Raw genomic sequence first — 24181 nt, 5'->3', positions numbered from 1 at the left:
GAGTTCAGGAAGAGAGTCCCTGATGTTCATAATCCCTAGATTAACTAATCTGGACAAGGTAGTAGGATTAAGTGCATAGTTGGCGGATTAAAAAATGTTTTAGTTCGGGCAAGGAGTAGGTGAAAATCTGGTTACAGTGACTTGCCCGTAGCCCCACTCAGCCGCGGACTGGCGCAGACGGGCTTACCTAAATGGGTGGGTGTATCCCCTACCTTCTTCTCTTCATGGCTGCGGTTATTTGAATGTGGAGGGTAGCCACCACTCTCCTTGGATGGATGGGAAATTAACTGGAGAAACTTCCTATACATGGTTAGTAGAGTGAGTATCTGGGGGTATTCTATCAGCAGATCCCTTCCCTACAGATTAGGAAGAGAAGTTTTAAAAATATTTGCAGATGTAATGTGCCCTGATGGTCTACACAAATATGTGGTGGAAATGCTCGATTTCACCCCAATAGAAACAAGATTGTTAACTGAACACCATGGGGAAAGGCCTATAGTCATGGCATACAACACTATATCACCAGATTGTTTGGGACACCACATGGTCAAATAAGGTGATTTTGGCAGTTGTAAGTGGGAGAAGGCCTTAGTTCAAATAAAAATTATCCAAATAAAAATTGTTAAATAAAAAATACTTCACAAGGACAACAGTACATATGATTGGAAACATTTAACGTTCACTTCCATAAGAGGTTGCGAAGAAGACGGAACTTTCTTTCACACGTCTAGGAGGATGATATGATAAGAACCTCTGGGATGGCATTAGAAGAGTGCGGTGTCAGGCATCCTGGAGTTGGAAGCATAGGATCAGGTAAGATGACGTATTGGCAATCTTTGACGATCAAGAAATTTAGGAATAAAATAACCCTCATTAAACTGAGGTTAACAATGTCTTACAGAGAAACCATGCATAAGTGAAGTAGCTCAGATTCTCCAGATGTGTCAGCCTGGTGTGCCAATTTGGAGTGATGTTTAGAAACTGAGCAGATAGTTTAGGAAAGCAAAGGATGTCCTCCAAATTGTAAAACAAAATCTATTTATTTATTTGCAGTTTAATAAAGAACTAAGCCACTTGGGTATCAATGCGTTTTACATGACTCAGGTTGGTATAACAAAGGGGGGCTTACAAGCACAATGTACACAGCTTCTTACAAGGTGCGAGTTGCAGGATGCACTGTTTACAGCTGCACAGTACAGCTCCTTGCGAGACAGTACTGGTTGAGTCACTTTGATTAAATAGTCCATTACGTACTTTTGCTGTGACCTGAGGACGGGAGCAACAGCCTCCCCAATGTGACTTGGCAAGAGTCAGGTCCATGAACACAAAATATTGCTATTCTTTTCTTTTTAACTTCCTTTATACTGCTTACAACCATGGGGATGTGCATGCAAAGATATATATTGCATGACATATGCCTTGTTTACAGTTGCGATACCAAAGGGGATGATGGACAGAGCGCTTGAGCAAATCCAAATCTCACCCCCAGTCAACTGATCTGGGTTTAATCCAGCATCATTCTTTATCTCACTCCACCACCCCAGTTCAGACATGGCCATATGCAAATCAGCCTGACCCTGTGCCTCATGGGAACAGTCCAGCCCGAACTGCCAAGCCATGTCTTCCCTGGACCGGAAACAAGCATCCTGGGACTGGTTTCTGGCTAATCAGCTGTCATCAGCCAGGCTAGCTTGAATCCAGTGGCAAAGTGAGCAAGGGCCCCACGTCTAGCCATACCCTGCCAACTTAGGGCGAACAAAGCGATACCAAAGGGGATGATGGACGGAGCACTTGAGCAAATAAAACACTCACCCCCAGTCAACTGATCAGGGTTTAACCCATCATCATTCTTTAGCTTACTCCACCACCCCAGTGCAGACATGGCCATATGCAAATCAGTCTGACCCTGTGCCTCATGGGAACAGTCCAGCCCAAACTGCCAAGCCATGTCTTCCCTGGACCGGAAACAAGCATCCTGGGACCGGTTTCTGGCTAATCAGCCAGGCTAGCTTGAATCCAGTGTCAAAGTGAGCAAGGGACCCACGTCTGGGCATACCCTGCCAACTTAGGGCGAACAAAGCGATACCAAGGGGGATGATATGGCTGGGATCAAACTGTAATGGCATGGTGAGCAAATAAACGATGGTTTAGGCCCAGATCGCTGTAGTGGGGTGAATGTATGACATTGTTCTGCATTCTGTCCATCAACTGCTGTTTTTGCATTTGCTTACAGTTGCATCTGGCATTGAGCTGTTGTATATTGTTGATTTGTAACTAGATTGTAGCCTGGAGTCCAAGTGTCTGCCTACTTGCCCAGACCTGTGTGCCCTGTGAGGAAGAGGTGTTGGAAGGAGCGAGGTCCGGTGGGGAGCCATAACAGGAGGCCTCCATAAGCAAAGTCTGAGTAAATGTCTATGCACCAATCAGGTCATTGCCTGAGTACAGGAGGGAGCAATCTGTGACCCCCTTTTGCCAGGACAGGGCTGCAATGACCTGGGTCGTGTAGAAAGTGCTGTGCAAGAAGCACCAGACCTGCACTGCTTCATTGCAGTGATCCCTTATGCCAAAGGGGACCACCATTGAATTTATTGCTGTCAAAATGTCGAGACTTGTGTCCAGCTTAATCTGCGACCCTGTAGGCCAGGAGGGGCCGTTGTTGTGTGGGCGATAGCACCAAAGGAATCTGCTACTAGGTAGGGAAGTACGGCAGCAACCCTGTATGCCAGAAGGGGCTTCTGGTACAAACATTGCCAGAAGTTTGGGTAGTTGCTCGGAAAAAAAAGTGCAGCTGTGGCTGGCGAGTCGAGCCTGCACACCAAGACCTGCCCCTTCTGATTCCCCCCAATGACCATGAAGGATACTGCAGGAGACGTCGCCCCCTCGCTGGGTTCCGGTCAGGAGCAGGGGCATCAAATCCCCTTCACCACCATGTGGGAATGATTGACTTACCTTGTCTTTGTGGATTGGGAGCAGCTCCTATTCTAGGGAAAGGCAGCAGCCCAGCTCAAGGGAGAGATTCTGCACCAGCTTACTGCTCCTGCATGTAACGCTCGACTTCTCCTGACAGGATGAGGACTTGTCAGTGCCCATTGAGAGAGGGCACCCGCTGCTCCACCGAACGTTTCCATACTGCAGGAGAGGGTAAGACTTGAACTGGGGCCTAGGAAGACTCACTGCAATTGGTGCTATGGCACCATAGACACTTTTGATCAATTCTTAGAGGCAAAAGGGAACTCTTGAGTGTGGCCTACCAGTGAGCATTCCCTGGATGCGACCACCATTGAAGGGAGATAACCCCAAACAGGTTACAAGGAAAAAGGTGGGTCAGGGATTTTGCCTAACAAACATTTGAGCCCCAAACTCCAGAGAATTGTGTCATTGATTATGGATGCTGTTATTCCTTTGAATGTTTAGAGTTAGAAATAAAATACTTTTTCTTACAAAAGTAAGTATTTGACTGCACATTGATCTACACTCCCAACCCCCCAGGCAGAAGCCTTTGACTACTTGTCCACAGTTCCCACTGAGAGTCAAGTGCAGAAGGGGTACTTGGCCCGTTGTCCCGGATCCTTAGTAGGTTGGGCCCTGGGACATCAGGAGTAAAAGGCCTCAACCACCACGGTTGGGCCCAGTAGCCCCTGCGTGCCCTGTGGCCCTCTGAAAGGTGTTCCAACAAAACGATAAAATAGTAATACATATTAATAAACCAGCATTGGCAATCAATCAATCAATCAATATTAACTTTATTAGGATTCATGTTTGTAGAAACCATAAAAGTACATACAGTAGAATTGCAACATTTTATACAATAAAAGATTAACAAATTCATTAAAAAGCAGTTAAGAAAACACTTTTCAGTTTTAAGAATAAAAATATAAAATATAAATATAAAACACCAGGATTTAATTGTAAATTCTTTCTATGTCGAATACAGATTTAAAAAATCTTGCAACATTTAGGGCTAAGTAGGCTGTATCAAGAAGTTGGAGGGCCAATAAGGTCGGGCGGCATTGACGTAATCCCCATTTTTTTAGAAGAGGAATTATATAAATCTTTCTAGGCTCTGTGTAAAATTTACAAAAAAGAACCATATGAATGGTAGATTGAGAAGAGACGCGTCACAAGGACATGGGACAGGAAATAGTGACCAATCATTTACATTTGGAAATGTCACTTGCCTATAAATAGTATTTTGCCTGAATCTGGTTAAAAGGAATTTGTCGTGGGTGGTTAGATTCCAAGTCAAATAAGGCTCTATCAGTACGGTGGATTGAATCATAAGAGCGCGCTGAACCGAAGATTTGCTATATTCTGTCATCAGGCGGATTTCCGCTAGATGGGCAAGGCACGCATTTTTCAAAGTTTTCCTAGGAAGTGTAAGCATTTGTAAAGGGTTATGATATAATTTTTCTAGGCCCATGTCATTGAGGGACCGCTTTATATATCTCAAACAGCCGATCTTACTATGATTTTCTAGTGCAAGACACTCCTTCACAATGCTTTGAGTGAATACAAGTATAACTGAAGTCCATAAATGGTGCCATAGGAGTATGGGCTTAGCCCTTATAATATCAGTAATGTAAGACAAGCCCAGCTCTAAGTGGGTTCCATATGTAGAAGAGCCCTGGGGAACAGCTAATAAAAACCTTAGAAAACTGTTTTCTATTTTTTGAATAGATTCTACCTGGGCATAGCCCCATACTCCTGCACCGTATGTAGCGGTGGTAATGCATTTGGCCTTATAAATATGTATCAACTCTTCAGGTGGTCTCTTTCCCAGCCTCTGTGTAAACTTTACCAAAGCCATAGTTGACTTTAAAAACTGCAGTTTTCTTGCCTCCACAGCCTTTTTCCATGTACCCTTCTCGTCTGTTACCACTCCGAGATATGGATATGTCGGGGAATTATCTATGTTATTATTATCAAGTCGGATAACCAGACCTTTCCTGCTTTTTCGGCCGCAATTCATTATAAAAGTTTTCTTTGCATTAATTTTTAAATCTAAACCTGACATAAATGAGTTATAACGGGCCAGTGAACGTTGAAGTTCGATAGGAGTTCGGGCAATGATTACCGCATCATCCGCGTAGAGGAGAGCGGGGATTGGACAATGTTGAATTAAAGGTAGGTCCTTGGCCCCCTTCGGCATAGCCTGTTCTAGACCATTTGTATACAAAGTAAAGAGGAAGGGGGCCAGCACACAACCTTGTCTGACTCCCCGCTCAACTCTAAATGGTGCCGTAAGCTCTCCACTCATGCCAAATCTGACCCTTGCCGAAGCGTTTGAATACATCTCCCTCATGAATATAATCAATGGTGGGTCAACTCCTATTTCCTCTAAAATAAGCCACAGCTTCGAATGGCCCACGCAGTCGAACGCTGCAGTTAGATCGACGTAGGCCAAATGAAGACTACCTCCTTTTGCGTCCACGTATTTGCCCTTGAGCAGGGAAAGATTTAATACCTGCTCAGTGGTGCCTAACCCTTCCCTAAATCCATATTGTATGTCGGATACAATCTTGTTTTCCTCGGACCAAGACTGTAGTCGGTCCAAAATGATACGTCCCACGATTTTACCGAATGTATCCAGTAGGGAAATCGGGCGGTAGCAAGTTGGATTCTAGCGATCGCCCCTTTTAAATATTGGGACCAAAATAGATTTTGACCATGATTCCAGGAGTCCGATTTTACATGTTGCTTCAAGAACTCTAAGCAATATTGGCTCCCAGAGATCTGTATTATGCTTATAAAAATCAACACGGACCCCGTCTGGGCCCGGGGGCTTTTCCTCCTTTACTTGTTTTCAAGGCCTTCTCATTGGCAATCTAATAGGCCGTGCTTATAAATGTACTCAAGCCAGATCTTAAAATTCATGTATGTTAATGACTTCTCCTCTCCCACTGTGCTGCTGCCAGAGTAGAACGCCATACATTACCTAGTCATCCAAGACACTTTTATAGCATTATAATGGCATGTGTGTGACTCTCAAAATTCAAGCTCAGACAAATGGATAAACAAAAAAAAAGGACCAGATGTACGACCATTTGATTCACCAGTCTCTAATTGCGTTTTTTTGCGACTCTAAATTAGAGACTCGCAAAATCACATGTACTGATGTCTGGGACACATTAACGATTCCCAAATGGGTCACAAATGGACCTTCCTCATCAATATTCATCAGGCAAGTCGCAATTTGGGAATGGCTATAATCAAAATGATGGTGGCCTCCTGGGGTCAGCAGACCACCATGTCTGTGATTTCTTTTTAACTAAAGCACTGTTTATTTTTTGAAATGCATCCTTCTTTCCTTGATGGAAATTGGGCTGCATTACAAAAATAAAAATGAAAAGTTTTCTTTTCATTTTTTAATAACAGGCAATGGTCAGTGGGACCACTGCCTCCTCTTAAAAAAAATTTCACCAGCATTCACAAAGGGGAAGGGGTCCCTAATGGACCCCATCCCATTTGAAAATGGACTACCGCCTCCGCCTCCTCCACGGAGTTGGTAAATTATTAATGTTTTGCGACCGCATTCTGGTCGCTAAACATTCAAACATACCATTGCTATTCAGTATTAGGAAGGGCTCTCTAAACACGCCGCTTCCTAATACCGAATCGCAAAAGCGAAATGTGATTCGGTAAGTTCCCGAGTTGCATTTTGCCTGTTGTACATAGGAACATGCATTTTACCTGTCAGAAATGGCCCGATAGGCCGTTTGCGACTGGTAAAATGCTTCGTACATCCAGCCCAAAATGATCACAGCTGTGTGGAGCGCAAGGACGTTTTTGTGGAAGCACACAACTTCTGCCCAATCAAAACAGGCACTTCTGGCTCCGAACATGTGCACGGAGCCAAAGCTTCTCTCCTGATGATTCTCATATAATTGTTTGGCAATAGCTGTGATGTCAAGTTATACCATAAAGAAGCATTCGCAATGCCAGTTGGTCTGGCTTCAAAGGCAGTTGTATGGTAATGTGAAGCATTACAAGTAGATAACATGAGAATGACTATGTATTTGTGTAGCTACAAAGAACCATAGATAATATTGATGTAGGTTAAAAGTCAGGTGACAGTTGCACTGCCAAGCCATGCCTAATGCTAAGCAAGTTAATGACTGCTCTCCTTACATATGTGCTGCCTTCAATGCCAAACACCAATAATTATCTAGTTATCGAAGACACTTTAGTAGCATTGCAAAGTCATATATTTGCCCCTGAACGCTCAAGCTCGGGCATCTGGATAAATAAACAACGTGATTACAGCTGTATGGAGGGCACACAACTTCTGCCCAATACAAACATGTACTCCTGGCTCCCAATGTTTTGTTTTATAAGACATCCATTAATTCAACTAACTAGCCTTTGTTGAGGGCTGGTCCCTTGTAGTACGAGCCCAAAACGCTGGACTTTTATCAACACAAACCAGAAATCAAAACTAAAGCCCATACTCTTCAGGATAACTCATAGAATCTCAAACGTTTCAGCATGCTCTGATTGGAAAAGGGCATCACTGGATGCAGCAACTATTCATTGCCAAAGAGACTGACTGATCTTTGATTGCCCTCAACCTATGCAATATAGCTGATCTTCCCTTCAATTAACAACCCAAGTAATAACAAAATTATACCGATAGCCTGTGCATCTGTTGTGTTTACTTTTCTACATTGTGCTTTATACGGGTGCCTCTAATTCCTAATGGGCATTTGACCATTATTTTAAAATGTATTTATTATTAACTCTTACCGTTTTTAACATTTTAATGATTTGGTTTACATTATTTCTTTTTTACAGTTCGTTTGGTGTGGTTGTCTGCAACGTGTAAAGTTATTCCACTATTGTATTACCTTGTGCTAATAGTGTTATTCCCTCCCGCCATTACATTCCATGTAATTCATTTAACTGTGAGTGGCAATTTGTGGTGTGTGGTTTACCTCAATACTTGGCTGGATTAGATTTGAGCCTGATGGGCTGTAGTACTACTGGAGTACTTTATGTAGGTGTGTTTTTGTATTTCCACATCCATCCCTTTGTCCCTCCTTAATTTTCTCTTTACTCCTCTTACTTTGTAGCAGACAGTCCCCATTTTTGAGCAACTTCCACTTTTACATCTAAAATAACATAGGTTTACATGTGCGTAGTTCCACGCAGACTTGGTGTTGAACTCTGCAAATGAGAGATGGGACAGATGTAGATCTATGCATGTTACTATGTGATATGCATTTATGTATATGTGAAGTGATACTACTGCCACCATCCACACCTTTAAATGCCTTTGTGAATTGCTTCCATGGATGAGTAGTTTTCCAACGACATGGTGTTTTTCACTATGAGGTTCCAAGCCACACCATAGAAAACTTGAGCTTCACTCTCCTTATCTATTTGAACCCCTTGGTGCAAAACATTAGACGCAAGAGATGACTCAAATAGCAAGAGAGAGCAGAATCTGATATATATGTAAGGAGGGTATGAAGCCTTACGGCTAGAGCAGTCTACCTCGAAGCTGGTTCGAGTCTCTGCAATGATGCCCAGCATCCTGTGATTCTGGGCAAATCACCTAATCTCCCTGTGCCTAACAAAAACAAAAAATAATGTATGTGTCCATCTGTAATGAAACTGGTGCTCATGTAAAGCGTTCTGATACCGGATGTCTTGAGTCTAGTTCGCGCTATATAAAACTACCTCCCCCCCAAAAAAAAGGTCTGTCATGTTGCACTTCTGTAATCCAAAGGTGATTTACTATGTCTAACCTGTTTAACTAATATTGCTGCAATGCCTTTTTATGCCTATACACACATTTATATATACATAATTTTGTTATAGAAATAAAAGACAGTAGTTCAAGAATGTCATCTGGCTCCCGGAAATGTGCCCCCAATAGCGTCCTTGAACAGAGTAGCGAGGAGCAGCCTTTGAAGAAATAACATAATATTTGGTCTTGTTTTGACAGGGATGGTATGAAGATGCCTTGTTACAGTTTGAAAAGAGCAAGAATGACTTCCAAGCTTTGTATCAGGCAGGAGTAATGTACTATGACGGACTTGGGATTGCAGAAAACCCCGTAAGTAATGATTTTATGTGACATTAGTGATATTATTTGAATGTAGCATGTTTGTTTTTCAGTTTCCTCATGCATTTATTAATTAAATGGAGTTTTTTTTAGCACTTTTTCGGGTCCCAGTGATGTCCAAATATACGCACTTATTTCAATGCAATCTCCCTTGCAAAGTTCCAGTACACCAGAAGAAAATGATAATAAAGCCTTATTTCTCTACACACCAATGATCTTGAACAACATTCCACCTTCTGTCAGGCTTCAAGGTTACTCCTATTGTTGGAGAAGGAACTGAAGGCCTGTCTCTTTAAAGAACCCCTCACTGACCCATGTTGAGAAATCCCCTAGCTCCCTTTGTTTTTAATCATTCTAATGGACATGCCCCTTACCCCTATTTGCACGCAATCAAATATCGACCCCCAGATTCCCTTGCTACTCAGTTTATCATTGTTCCCATCTGGGTTTACCTCATATGAATGCACCAAAGCAAAATTAAAAATACAGAATACTTTAGTAAGTTTAAGTCATTAGATAGGAGGAAATTTGCTAAAGACAATGTGGATTCAGTCTTGGAATCTGTTTATTGCAACAACACACATGCAGGACTTTTTAACCACATTTATACTTCAAACATCTAACTAATCTCTATCCAAGCATATATTTTGTTACAACATCATGCAACAAAATGTACAATTAACCTCCCTCTCAACTACTGTGCCTTTGCTTGAAACCATATTAAAGTAATTTCATGAAAGCATGCTTTTGCTTCCACAATTCCCCTTTCATCCCAAAACAGCAGAGATTACAAGAATATTGTTTGGGAAGAATTATCTAGAGATTTCCTGACTGGGCTACCCCCATTCCCTTCAGAAAGGCCTCGGGCAGACTTCTTTGCATAAGGATGTATCTCTTATTGAGCTATTTTACCTTAGGCTTATCTGAGAAGTCAACCATATCAAGTTCCGTTTTTTAAAGACATCAGATCCTTTTCCTCAGGAAGGCATTTGTGAACAGATCTACAAACAGCAATATCCACTCTTCCCCACCGAGATTGTCCATTAAAGGAATCACCTCTGTTAGGATATCGACTTTCACGCCCTTGTCACTCAGAGCCCCTTAACTCTTCCATTTCCTGAAAGAGCTGTCTTTTTGTGATCCTGTAAGCCATAGTGACAAGGCAGCACTCTGTTATCTTGTGTTTCTTGTGCAAGGTCCAAAGATGTATTTCCCTCTTTCCCAAACAGGTTATCTTTAGCAATCTCAAGGAACTACCCTCCCGTCCACATACTCCCGCTCCCCAAAGATGTCTGTAACCTCTACTCAGGAATCTGCCTCCATGGCTGATTCTGCAACACAGTCTTGGAACTCAGCAAATCTCTTAACTGAAGACTCCACATCACTTTGAGCTTTTACAGAACTCCCAGTCGAGTCTCTAATGTTCCAAGGGCCTTTTCGGACTCATGTATCATCCCGGTCAGGTCTTCCAATCTGGTCTTCACAGAATGAACCACCTTTGCAGTAGATCCAGTTTTCTCACTTAGATTGCTGTGAAGCACAGTAATGAAACAGAGCATGGCCTTCTCAACCCCTTGTGAACTCATTTTCTCTTCATCCTGCAGTTGCTGAGGTTGCATGTCCTTGTGACCTTTGCAGAATGCTAAGTCTTGAGCTTTAAAAAATTCTCCTTTGTGTCCCTCCTTTTTATCTGCCATTCCTCTATATTAAGCAACAAGTCCAAGATGGTTGCAACATTAGGTAAACAAACATATATATGTAAACCATAATGGGAAGTAAGCCAAGGCAGTATCCCTGGCTGTCCCTCAGGCAGACCCCAGCAAAAAAGTTTGGTAAGCCCCAGAAATCTTTATTCCTTCAAAAAAGGGCCCATGTACCATGTTTAGTTTAAAAAATGACCTCAGGTTGGAGGAAAACTTCTCTCCTAGCAAAGCTTGTGACCCTTATGCTGTTTTTGCAAACTCCAATGGGCTTGGCATACCTGTCTCACTGCAGCCCTCATCAGTGTCCTCATTGTGTCACCCCTGGTCTCTGAATGTCATGGCACCCCTTGGAATACTCCTCTTCAGCTGAAATGTAGTATCTGTACATAAAGTTGCAAGAGCTACAACTCTGATGCGTAAATCACAAAGTCATGTCTGGAGAGTTCATTAACCCAAGTCATTAGAAAAGCTCAATATTATCATCTTTGTTAACCCATAGCAGTGCAGCAACACGTTTCCACTGGACCCCGAGATAAAAGCATCCATTTAGGAGCTGGCTTGCACCCACCCATAACACCATGCTTTTAAAGATCAACTGAAAATGGATAATGTTCCAACTTTCCTAAACAATTTTGGAGATATTTGTACAGGAGGAAAATACTACTTTCAGGAAATGAGCAAGTTAAGTGAGAACATATAGTTGGGTTATACAAGACATATGGGAGAGAAAGGCAAAGAATGATCTTATATACAACGGAGAGGAATCACAATGGCAGGTAGAATGAAAAGTGAAACCAGCAAGGGGAAATATGTGAAGAAATATGAGGAACAGAGGAGATATTCCTTCCCTTATCTATTTTCTATTCAAACTTCATGTTGCCAAAAGGGTGAAGAATTTGAGAATCGTCCTAGGCAAAGCAATATCATATTCACTGAAAATCGCGGTGAAGAAATGTATACTTTCTGCTGTACGAGCTTCCTAAAAAATGCTCATGCTTATTGTACCAATTTGCACAGATTAATTCAAATTGGATCCATTCATAACACAAGGCTTGACTATTGTTCTCTAATTGAGTCTATTAACCCTCAGTATTCTAAATAAACAAGGCACAAATAAGGATATTTGTCTGACACTCACACATGGGTCCCTTTTGCATAAATTGCAGTGGCCTTCACTGACTCAGTTATAGCCAGGGTAAAGTTGACTGTTGCCTACTTCAAACACGTATGCAACTTCAGACACTGCCTGTCTTATTTCTCAGATTAAGCCTTATAAGCCTATGCAAACCTTTTTCCAAAGCCTCTAACTCATACATAAGATGACCACAAATGGAGTGTAACCTCTATTTAGATTAAAAGATTGTAGTAAACCCTTTCTCTTACACTCACTCAGTCTTATCACTTATATAAGAGCCTTTTTGAGAAAAACGAAAATAGTGTTACCAGTTATGAGTAGCTGCTAGAAATTGATCACTCCGTACCATAGACCAAAAGAAAATCTTCAGTGATGGCACAACGTTTAGTTTGGTTGGGGCTAGTAGAAAGGCATGGCTGTTCTATCCTGTAAGACTAGATTTTTTTTTTACCTGAGGTAAGTTTGGTCTGGAGAGATTTAGGGCTGAAAAATATACATTAAAAGGCTTGCTCTCAGCTGGTACTTAATAGTGGATAGGGACTGGAGGTGAGTTTACCTATAGTGGGCTATAGTTAGAGCAGAGTGGTTTTCTTGTGCCTAGAGATCATTTAAAAAAATATATTTTTTTTCAGTTTTAGCTCAATTATAACAAGTGCCTGGAAAATAGCTCATTACAAAGACTACTACTCACTCCACACCAACTGATGCATGTCATAAATAAATATACAGTGGAAGGGATATCATGTCAATCAAAAGGCAGAATGCAGTATAGTTTGTCCAGTTATATGTAGGACATAGGCATATATTGTCAAGTTATATGTAGGACATAAACAGTTTATGAGGGATTATCATTTAGTTTTGGGGTTGGAGTCAGCAGTATAATGTCTCATCATGATGCCCCCGTGGCCCTGCCCACTTTATTATTCAAAGGCCTTCTGATAGCATCACCAGACTTCACTCATTTGTGTAGTTCATACTGCCATTTAACTGTGAGCATTAGGCAACTTCCAATGGAGTGCAATAGCTTTCTCAGCTATTACCATTGCCAAATTCACATGCGTTCTTATCTGCTTTAAGGTATAAGGCCCAGCAGACATGTTTTTGGCTTGTGCGGGAGTCGTTTACCTGTCCAGTCCGCAATTTGTTCCATCACCAAGTTCTAGAAAACATGCAGCTCATAAGAGAATCATACCAAAAGATAACAAGTTGCTTCCCCCATTCACACCTAGGAGATTAGTCCATAATTGCAGTGATCATGTTGTGCTGTCTGTCTCTTGTTAAAAGATCATTAATATCAGGACAGCTGCTTCCTTTATTGGATTATTTTTGCTGAGAGAAATCAGCATTTCATGCAGTATTTTTTTTTTATGTGCAATCGTTTGTTGATAATGCACAACTTCATACATAGAGCACTGCATCAATTTGTAGATAGTTTGTTTGATGCAGGTTTAGGTTGGTGTGATCACAAAGTCAGTTATCGTCTATTACCTTTCCATTTCTTTCTCTACATAGGACTCTAAATAGGACTAATGTAGCAAACATTTTATTTGTGTGAGAAACCTAGGGGAGCACAATCACTTTCCAATTTGTTTTTTTTTCTACTGTTGTTTTAAAAGAAGTATTGAGTAGAAAATAACCCTTCAAGATTTGAGACTTAAGGTATTATATACCGTTCTTGAGAACAAGGTTCAGCTCCTGAAAATATTTTCATGGAGTCCAGATTAGACTCTTTTGGGAACGTTTGGATTTGTTCTTAGTCATTTCGAATTTTGCTTGAGCACCACTTTCTCACGATGACTCTCAGTTCAGTTGAGAAATATAGACATCGAAGAGCAGCGGAGACACACTTTTTTTGATATTCCCAAATGTAAGTACTTGGGAGCAAAACTGGTCCAGTACGTTGTTATTCGGGTATTAGGGTAACTGTGTAAACTTTTGTAGAGTTCTTCAGCAGAACCAACATTGTCAATTCATCTGAAAATCAAATGGGCGGCTGCTCATCCTTTTCTTTGACACCATTTTTTTGCCACCGAAAGCAGATTGTCTGTCATTGCTTAGGAGAGTGGATTGGCTCAAATTAGCATGCGACACCCGCTCCACAGAAAACAATAAAAAACTGCCAAAACTCTATTACTGTACGTTTGCGAGCTTGAAGCTGTGTCTTGTCATTGCGGGACTTTCAACAGAACCACTTTTTCCAAGATCACTTCAGAAATCAGCCACAACCCTGCTTTTGCTCTCTACTAGCTAGCTATCTTGAAGATCACATTTAGCATTACTTGAAGAGAAGTATTCATTCAGTGTCCATCCTAGACCTCCACACATTTTTTTTTTTTTTTTTATTTTATCTGATACAGCACAGTTATTATCATGCAATTTACAGTTGGTACTTGAGGAAAATTTCATCAATCTTAATATTTACAAAGTTCATGAAAATCAGCAAGCCAATTTTTAACCAACAGCTATTCAGAATGGGATGAAAGCATTACATCTTGATAAAGAAAGGAAAAGAGAAAAAAGTTAATCATTATTTTAAATACAATTATAAATCAAATCGCATATCCAGGCTCTAAAACATAAATATTGAAAACCTGCTAATTTTAGTCTAAATCAGCATCTACAGTCAGTCATCTCTTCCTTCAGTCTATAGATAGGCGCCCATATGCGTCTGCCAAGCTTTCTCCCTCTCTTACCCTTTCTCTCATAGACACCTTTTTCAAGATTGTAGGTAGCCAGCAATTTAGCAAGCCATTGCTGAAACGTCGGGGCTACCGGATCCAGCCAAGCAGAAGCAATGCAGATACGCAAAACAGCCATGGCAAAAAACAAGAAGCAGTAATGTGGATCTTGCGTTTCTCTATCATTAATCCCCAAAAGCATTAGTGCCGGAGTAAGAGAGACCTTTAAATTCAAAATTTTATCCATAAACTTTTCAAATGCGCTCGTCAAAATTAGCAGTCAAGGGCAGGTCGCAAACATGTGAGTTATATCAGCATCTGAGCTATCGCAACTGGGGCATGTAATTCCTTCCTGTCCCCCCCACTGTGCAATCCATGCTGGTGTATGATACAGTTCAAAAATTGTTTTAAAATGCTGAGCCTGAAGCCCAGCGGACCACAGAACGGTCTGCCCCAGCTCCATAGACTCAAGTAAGCTATCTTGATCTATGCGGAGTTTGTCAACCCACTTCTTCCATGTTTATCCAAATCGTCGTCGTAAATCTTTATTTCGGTAATTATATCACCATAAAAGATACATAGTTCATTTCAGAAATATTAAAACATTAAAATAATAAAATGACAATTCATCGAGGTACTAAAAATGTTCCTTTGTACAGAGTTTCTGGTTTTATTCTACAGTCGGTCCATAATCAGTCGTTAGCCTTGAGGTATTGGCTTCTCAGGTACCACATTGCTCCTAAATACTTAGCGACAGCAAAAACAATGTGTGTAGACAGATCTGATTTGAGAACTCTGAACGCGGCCTTACACTCCACGAACCCCAGACTCCTACAAATGGGAATAATCCATTTCTTTCGGGAAACGTAGTAGGCTGGACAAAAAAAGACTATATGGAGTTCTGATTCGTTGTCCACTCCGCAGGCCGGGCATAGGCTAGATGGAGATTTATTCCACTTACTAGTTAGCACTCTAATTGGCAGAGTCCCGTGCCTCCATTGTAAGTATAATTTCCTGAGAAGTGGAGGATAAATTTTATCCAGGGCTGGTTCAAATCTGTAGCTGTCCTTGATGGATAAGAATAGTTCCGTGTGTGTTCCCAGAGTTACTTGGCGACAAAGTGCCGCTAGTTTACTTTCGTGGTATACCTTGGCCAATCTCTTTTTGGAAATTAATGGAACCGCAGATAGAGGATCAGACCAGAGTGTCGGTAAGCCCAATTCCTCCAACTCAGTTCTAATAAATTTAAGCCACTTAATTTTACCAGCATTAGGCATCGCTAAGACTTCCTCCAGACCCTGCCTATAACTGCTCAGTTCTGGAACCGCCCACAGCCTGCGCCAGTAAACGAGAGGACGCAGTGCCAGTTCTTCACTTATGGGTCGCAGCCCCAGATCTAACCTCAGTGGGACTAGAGGGGTGCTAGGCGGAAGTCGTACCACCTTCCTTAAAAACTTGTTCTCCTCTATCCAAATCATCCTGCTTGAGGAGTGACAGTTCTGCATAAATTCTTTTAATGGTACAGTTCTCCCCCTCTCTTATAATATTGATAATTGTAACTTCCCGTAAGCTATTCAGACTGCCCTTTTCCCCACTAAAAAACTATAAAGATATTTAGAAAAGTTTCTCTTATCAATACCATAAGCACATTGGATATCGCTAAATGAACAAATTCCCTCTGGCCCTATTAGATCCCCTATCATCCGGATCCCGCACCCCTCCCACTCCAGCATTATTGCATCAGAAAAAATTCCCGAAAACATGGGATTTTCATATAGCTGAGTATAAAAATGGATTCTCCTTAAGCTAGTCTTTTTTTAAAAAGCTGCCCAGATCTTAAACGCTGCCATCAGCGTTTTAAATCTTTTTAGTCTTGGTAGTAGCTAGGTTCACTAAATTTCATAAAACAGTTCACAGCATCATCTCCTAGCATTAGCCTGTATTCATCTGGTGAACCCGCTTTAACCCAGGTATCTTCTACTCTCCCACCGATCAACCCACACATATATTGAAAGGCCACGGCCCAATAATACATATTAAAATCTGGGACTGCCCAACCCCCTCTTTCCTTGGCAATGACATGTACCTCAGGGCCCTCCTTGTTTTCCCATGTGCCCATATAAACCTATACACAATGCTTACGAGCACCATACACCATTGCCTCTCAAACTAAAATTGTATAGCCCTGAAGAGGTAGAGCACTTTAGGCAAGAAAATCATCTTGACTACATTACAGCATTCCACCACCGACATATGGAGATTATGGAATCTATCAAAATCTTTTTTAGCCTTCCCAATTACTGGCTTGATGTTTCTCTCCACTAGCTTCCCTAATTCCGATGTAATATCTATGCCAAGATAAACGGTAGAATCGGTCACCCATGGATGATCCAAATCGGCCCCACTATTCTTAACTTTCTGTGTTTTCAATCTATTTAATGCATACCCGAAGCCAGGTCGAAGGCCTGGGCTTCTGTCTCAATTCCAGCTATAGCTTCTTGAGGGTATGAGGTAACCACCGCAAAATCATCTGCATAAGCCAGCGTTTTAGTTTCCAGCCCATGATATCACATAGGGTTAATTCTATTGCTAGCTTCTAGCTTCCTTATGAATGGATCAATGTACAAGGCAAAGAGAGAGGCAAACAAGGGCAGCCCTGCCTTGTACCTCTCTTAATAGATAAAGGTGCCATGTACCCCCATTCAATCTCAGCCGGGCCGTCGGTGCTTAATATTGGGCCTGAGTTGCTTTAATGAAACCTCCCCCCAATACCAAACCATTCCATAACTGCCCAGAGATAATCCCAGGAGACCCTATTGAATGCTTTTTCAGCATCCATAAGTATCAAAGCCATAGGGTCCACTGAGACTTCGACTGCCTCAAAACAAGGTTATGACCCGACGAATATGCTGTGTTGTTCCCCTTCCCTGTATAAACCTGTGCTGGCTGGGGTGGACTATTTTCTCGATAATATGATTAAGACGAGTCGCCAGGGCCTTAGACAAGATTTTAGTATCACTATTCATAAGCGTTTTTGGCCTATAAGACCCTGGTTCTCTAGATGACTTACCCTTTTAAAAAATATTATCATACCTGTCCCAGCCCATGACTCGAAACAGAGCTCCCCTGCTGAGCTTGACGTACTATCTCGACCAGGTCAGGTCCTAATACCTCCAGAAATGTTTCTAGAATTCTATAGGGATTTGATCTGGCCCAGCTGCTTTCCCGGAGGGAAGGCTACCCACTGCTCCATAAATCTCTTCCTGAGTCAGTAGGATTTTGAGTGCCTCTCTTTCATCCGGAGCAATGCATTGCCCTGAAATTCCACTGAAATACCCTTGTATTAACTTCTGCTCCCTTCGATATTGCTCACTATAAAGATTTCCATAGAAATCTCAAATTCTTCCCGATCTCTGAGGAGCCCTCAATTAGATTCCCACTATCATCTAATTATTTCCCGAACCTCCCCGCCGTACTCTTTTGTCTCAATCGGACAGCCAGGGTATGCCCCACCCGCTCACTAAACTCTATTAATGATCCCTCCTGGCAAGAAATCTTAGATCTGTGATATCCCCTATTTCTGCCTTAGCTAAAGCCAACCTGCGCATTATGTCATCCAATGGATTACCCATCAAGATTGCAGTAGCGAGCTCTTCCACTACCTCCATTAATATCTCACAAAGCTTTTTTTTCTCGCTGTATCTCCCTTCTTCTGTCTATACAAACTATAGCTCAGTGTCTCTCCTCTGACCCGAGCTTTGCATTGTCCCAAACCACCCAGGAGCTAGCACTTTTTCCTATTTTATTTTTTTAGTTTATAAAATTCTCTATTGTATTAATCATTTGATTACATTAAAAAAGAAAATGCTAACATTAGAATAAAATAATTTCCATGATTAAACATCATATAAAAGAACATACATAATATCAGGTTTTTACACACACACCACACACACACACACACACACACACACACACACACACACACACACACACACACACACACACACACACACACACACACACACACACACACACACACACACACACACACACACACACACACACACACACACACACACACACACACACACACACACACACACACACACTCTCTCTCTCTCTCTCTCTCTCTCTCTCTCTCTCTCTCTCTCTCTCTCTCTCTCTCTCTTCTCTCTCTCTCTCTCTCTCTCTCTCTCTCTCTCTCTCTCTCTCTCTCTCTCTCTCTCTCTCTCTCTCTCTCTCTCTCTCTCTCTCTCTCTCTCTCTCTCTCTCTCTCTCTCTCTCTCTCTCTCTCTCTCTCTCTCTCTCTCTCTCTCTCTCTCTCTCTCTCTCTCTATATTTTAGGGATGTTCTAAAAACTGAATCGTCCTTATACTTGCACTGTCCTCTTTGACCCTGAAACAATGGCCTACAGCCTCTGCAGTTGTTCTGTTTTAGCATTATTAAAAATGGGGGCATAAATATATCCTCCGTATGGGCAACTGCTTCGGGCAAATGCACATTAAATGTTCGAGAGTTTCTTTTCAGATTCACAAAGTCGGCATACTTGTATACCTTTAAATGCCTGGTTCCAAGACCCTTCTAACTCCCCAATCGGAATATAGAATTGTCTTAACTAAGTATTTCCATTGTATGTAACTGGACAGATCCATCCCAAGTATTCCTGAGCCTGTAAGGTATAACTATCTATTACTAAATCTGTATCTTCCTATTAATCTCCCCAAACCCCTTTATCCATTCATTCATATGGAGCACATATTCTGGCTCCTTTAAGAGCCCTCTTTCAAAGGTCCAGAACCACTCTGGCTTTTCCCCCGCTAAAGTAATTGTTACAATTAGGGTATTATTGTCTGAGATTATCCATGGGTGTTTCTCTGTTTTACACCTAGAAACTAATAAATGTGATACAAAAAAATAACCAAGTCTAATGAGGTGCCGAAAAAAACGTGCTACCAGGATCATCAGGTTTTAGGTACACCCAAGCATCTATAAATGCGTTATTCCGTGCCTAGTTGGTGAGTGCTTTAAAAACCTTTCTCTTCCGGCCCCCATATCTATCTCCAGTTTCCCCCCAGAGTCCTCCCAAACCGTTAATATTAAAATCCCTACACATTACTACTGGGGTAGGCCATGATGCCAGCTCAACATCCAAAAATTCAAAGAGATCGGATCATCCCCAGTCGAGCCATAGACTGAGCAGATTGTAAATGTATCCCCATTTAACATACATTCTACCAAAGCCCAGCGACCCCATCTATAAGAAATGTTCCTCTTGAAAATGATATCACTTCGCCGGGAAAAGGTGTCTACCCCTCTTGTCTGAGTACCTTGTTTAGTGTTAATGATAAGTTTAAACCCTAACTGCCCCAAAATACTGCCTCTAGTGCCCACTATATGGGTCTCTTGAATATATAATATATCTATACGTAAAGTTTTCAAAATTATAGCGGCCCTTTGTCTCTTGGCCTGGTCGTTTAAGCCGCATATATTAATTGAAGCCACTCGCAAACTCATTACCTAGAGTTAACCACGTTTCCTATCAAGATATCAATTTTATTAAATCTTTGCCTTCCCAAATCCATTCCTCAACATATCTCTTTCCTTCCCTTTCTGTATTTATTTAACAAATTAGACCTCAAGTACTGTACGTGATATGCTGTGCCCTCCCTCTCCCCTCCCACCCCAAAACCCTCCCCCTGCCCATCTGACCCCCCTCCTCCGCCACTTCCCCCCAGCAACCCTCACGAGCAAATAGGTCAAGAATGACCTATGTGTGACAGCCGAAGTTCACATCTAAAGTCGCTGCAGGTTCCCCCCACCAGAGGACCACTGTAGTCCACTCCTTACTAATATACCCAACGAGGGAAAAAGAGGGAAAAAAAAGTGTGAAGAATAAGGTTAAAAAAAAGGAGAGAAGGGGTGCGATGGGAGAGTCTTCATAGTTACTTGATTGAGAGAATTCCCTAGGCCATACAGTATCCAAAATAAAAAATTCTCCACTTACTCTAGGGCCGTCTTAAGTCGATCTCTCCCCACTAGCTTTCCCTTTTGCCTCTTTCACTTGAATCATATATTCCTGTTCCTTAATATCTGGAAAAAAACATTTGCACCCTCCCATTCAGGATGACTTTGAGCCGGGCAGGGAATAACAGATATGCTTCGCAACCAATCCCCTGAAAGGGAGTTATCAACTGCCGGAGTCTCCATCTCCTCTCGACCCTGGCATGACAAAAGTCCGGCCGAGCAAAAAAGGTGTGGCCTTCGTATGTACGTTTTGTATCTGGCTTTGCTTTGTCCAAAATAGACTGCTGAAGGAGAAAATTACCAATATAAATTAGAATGGCTCTGGGCCGCTCCTCTTGCCCTGCTCCTTTGTGTCAACAGGAAGCAATGTGCCCTCTGAATCTCCATGTCCCAGTTCCATTGAGCAAGGTCAGGGAATGCTCTCTTTAAAAGGTTTACTACAAATGCTCTAATATTTTCCCCCTCAATATTTTTGGCAAGGCCCCGCAGCCTTACGTTGTTTCTTCGCTGTCGATTCTTGAAATCTTCGAGCTTCCGCATCATATCTTCTGATTGTTTCTCATGTGACTCCTTATAAACCTATAACTTTCCAACTTCATCCTCCAGAATACCAGTTCTTTCCACAACGTGGGCCACCTTTTCTGCCATGTCAGTGTATAATTTATTCACTTTGCATAGAGACCCCTGCAGTTTTTTGGTGGCTTGATGTGCCCTGCGGCTCTCCAGTCTGGCCTCTCCCTGCATCTGCTTCAGGGTAGAGTAAACTAGATCCAGCGATGGTGGAACCGTAAAGTCAGATGGGCTGGGAGGCCCCCCTTGTATGGATACCTCCCCCATATCTTCATATGCCTGGCTGGTAGCTGAATAGTCCCACTTGAGTTTGCGGACAGTTGCGGTGTCTACTTTAGAGGGGCTAGGTCTAGGTTTAATCCTACACTTCTGGGTGGTGGCCTTAAGTCGTTGCGTCTTTTGTGTTATAGAGGAATCCCCTGAATCAGACCCTTCAGATGAATTATCATCACTAGTAAGCTAAAGATCTGTGTCATCTTTAGGAGAAAAGAACTTGTCCCCCTCTGGGGATCCTGAAACTGATTTAGACCATAATAAATTTTGATTTCGCCCCCCTACCTTTTCCAGAGGCACAAATTGAGCCTTATTAGGGAGATCACATGTATTTGAGAGGAAGCCATTACCTTTTCCAACCGCAAAAGTCTTGGCTTCTAAATCAGGGGGCAAAACAGCAAGTTCACGTACACTACTACCACTGTCTTGCATACTGCCCGGCAGTTCCTGCCGCTCCAATGTAGCTTGTTTTCAAAAGCACACGGTGCCGAGATTGACCCGGCCGCGCACAGCAGTGTTAGAAGGGGCAGCCTCCTTCTGGGGGTCTTTCAGCAGCCCTTACTTCGTGGGCTTATGTGTTTTTGGCCCCATCTTCACTCCACAGATCAGACACCACAGCAGTGCCCCGGCTACCACTCCAACTTCCTGAAGCAGTGCCCTAATAATCACAACCAGTCTCATGGGTCTCCGACGAGAGCCACGGCACAGCACCCAGCCAACCAGCCGATCAGTTAGGTAAGTGCGGAGCGGCATAACATCATTTTATCTCCATTCCATCATATCGCTTGGAGAAAGAGTCTCTGCAGCGACTCTCACTGAGGTCAGTCGGCGGCCATCTTCTTGCCCTCCCTATGTATCTCCACATATTTTGTGTCATTTTGAATCAGTGAAAAAGCAATAAGTGCATTGGGTGTGCGCACAAGAAGAGCCTATACCACTGGACAGAACTCTGCACCTCCATACCCATGTGCGCTCCATTCTCCCTACATACCACTGTGTTTCTTCAACCTCCCCCCTCAGCATCAAGCTTCATTGCTATACTTTCAACCAGAATTATTCTCAGACAGCACAGGCTGTAGCCTTCCCAGTGGGGCTGCAACCTTGCTATCCTTCCACCAAATCCACTTGCTCACACATGCATACAACTGTCATAACCACAGTCCTGTCCCCTACAGCTTATCATCATGCTCCCAGACTTGGCAGACTCAGCTGATTTTGGTAACACCGTCATCACCAAAAGAGTTCAGAATCTGTTTATCAAAAAAACCTGCCTTACACCCAAATGTGATCTCACTTTTGATTAACTCACACCTGTTGGATACACACATTAATACACCCATTACACACATCACTCATATAAAGCGGGCATTATTCCTAAATCCCTGGGTACTGTTCAGCATCAATTAGATCAACTCCTAGAAGACCTATCCTGAGCGTGTCCTCTGGCCTCATCCCTAAAATGAAATATTTTGTGTATCCTTCCACTGCTGACGTCAGGGAGCTATTTTTCTTTTGTTATTTTTCTGCGCAATTTGAAATATAGCTTTCAGTGGTAATGCATGGTCTACTCTTCTCTCTCACACACTCACTCTTGTTTTCTCTCTGTCTCTTCCCCACTGTCTCACTCCTTACCCATACTCCCCAGTCATCCTCAGCAGTTACTTCGAATTTCCACTTCTCCCAATTGCCTCCATATTGGCAATTCCAGCTCCTAACGCTGCTGTGTCTCGGTGCGTCTCTTGCTGTCCGACCCTAGCTCGCTCTCCCTACCTATAGCTGCTCACCAGGGTAGCTGCTGGCTTTGTCAAACCTTGTACAATTGTACCAGCATTGGCAAAGCCAGTTGCAGTGGCCTGCCATCTTGGAAAGTTATTTTATTTTATTTCAAGATGGCCAACGCATTGCCTGTAGACATTACATGTTGGCAATCTTGGAAGTTTCCAGTGTTTACAAAGAAAAATTTACAAACAATGTCATAGCTAATACCTGCAGTCAGACATCTTTGATCATTATTTTATATACTTCAACAATAGTCACCATAGTTCGTCTAGATGCATCATGGTGACCACGTAATAAGTTTAGAAAATATCAATCCAGGATGGCCGACTGCTACTGTTTGCTTTGCCTGGACATGCGCTGCATAGCCAAGACCAGCAGCCAACAATCATTGGCAAAGGAAAACCATTTATGCTGCAAATGCTTTCATTTTTAGGCGCGTCCCCATATCTCTGCTTGACGTTTTTAGTTCTGATTCTAAGTGGGCGGTCCCCCACCCACCTCCCCTGAGTCCCCGCTATCCTTTTATTTAACAGGGGGTGTTACCGCTGTACCTCTTTGTTACTCCAATGTATTTGGAAGTTGTGGGCCTGGAGCTAGTGGCGCATTCACTGGCTGTGGATATACAGTGTAAAATGCACCAACCTCTTTCCACCCCATCGCACATTCCACAGAAAAAACAACAGCCATCAGTAAATAATGTTAATAGTACTCTTAACAACCATGTACATTTTACCTTAGCAACAGTAGCTAATGCCTTATTACTGCTAATAGAAAATATAGTAGTTCTAAGAGGGATTTGTATTTTTGCTTTGCTTTGACCACCCGATTGAAACACCTCCCAGTTAACAATCTATTAAAGCCACATACAGACTAAGTTCTCGGGATCATCATACTACAACCAGTCCAAACCTCCTGACTCCAATAGCAGCACCCATCTCTGCTGGCAGGC

The 24181-nt window shown here is 42.3% G+C and overlaps 1 protein-coding gene across 2 annotated transcripts in view; it reads left to right on the top strand.

Moving 5' to 3' along the window:
* LRP2BP (LRP2 binding protein) overlaps positions 1-24181 on the top strand; it is a 339402-nt gene that overhangs the window by 142968 nt on the left and 172253 nt on the right. For both annotated transcript variants that reach the window (XM_078678933.1, XM_078678935.1), the window contains exon 4: positions 8948-9058. In XM_078678933.1, coding sequence (XP_078535059.1) covers positions 8948-9058 — 111 coding nt within the window. The remainder of the gene's footprint in view (positions 1-8947; positions 9059-24181) is intronic.

Source organism: Lissotriton helveticus, chromosome 2_2 (genome assembly GCF_964261635.1).
Source record: "Lissotriton helveticus chromosome 2_2, aLisHel1.1, whole genome shotgun sequence".
NCBI lineage: Eukaryota > Metazoa > Chordata > Amphibia > Caudata > Salamandridae > Lissotriton > Lissotriton helveticus.
The sequence above is the reverse complement of the archived record's forward strand: the minus strand, read 5'-3'. Positions and strand labels throughout refer to the sequence as shown.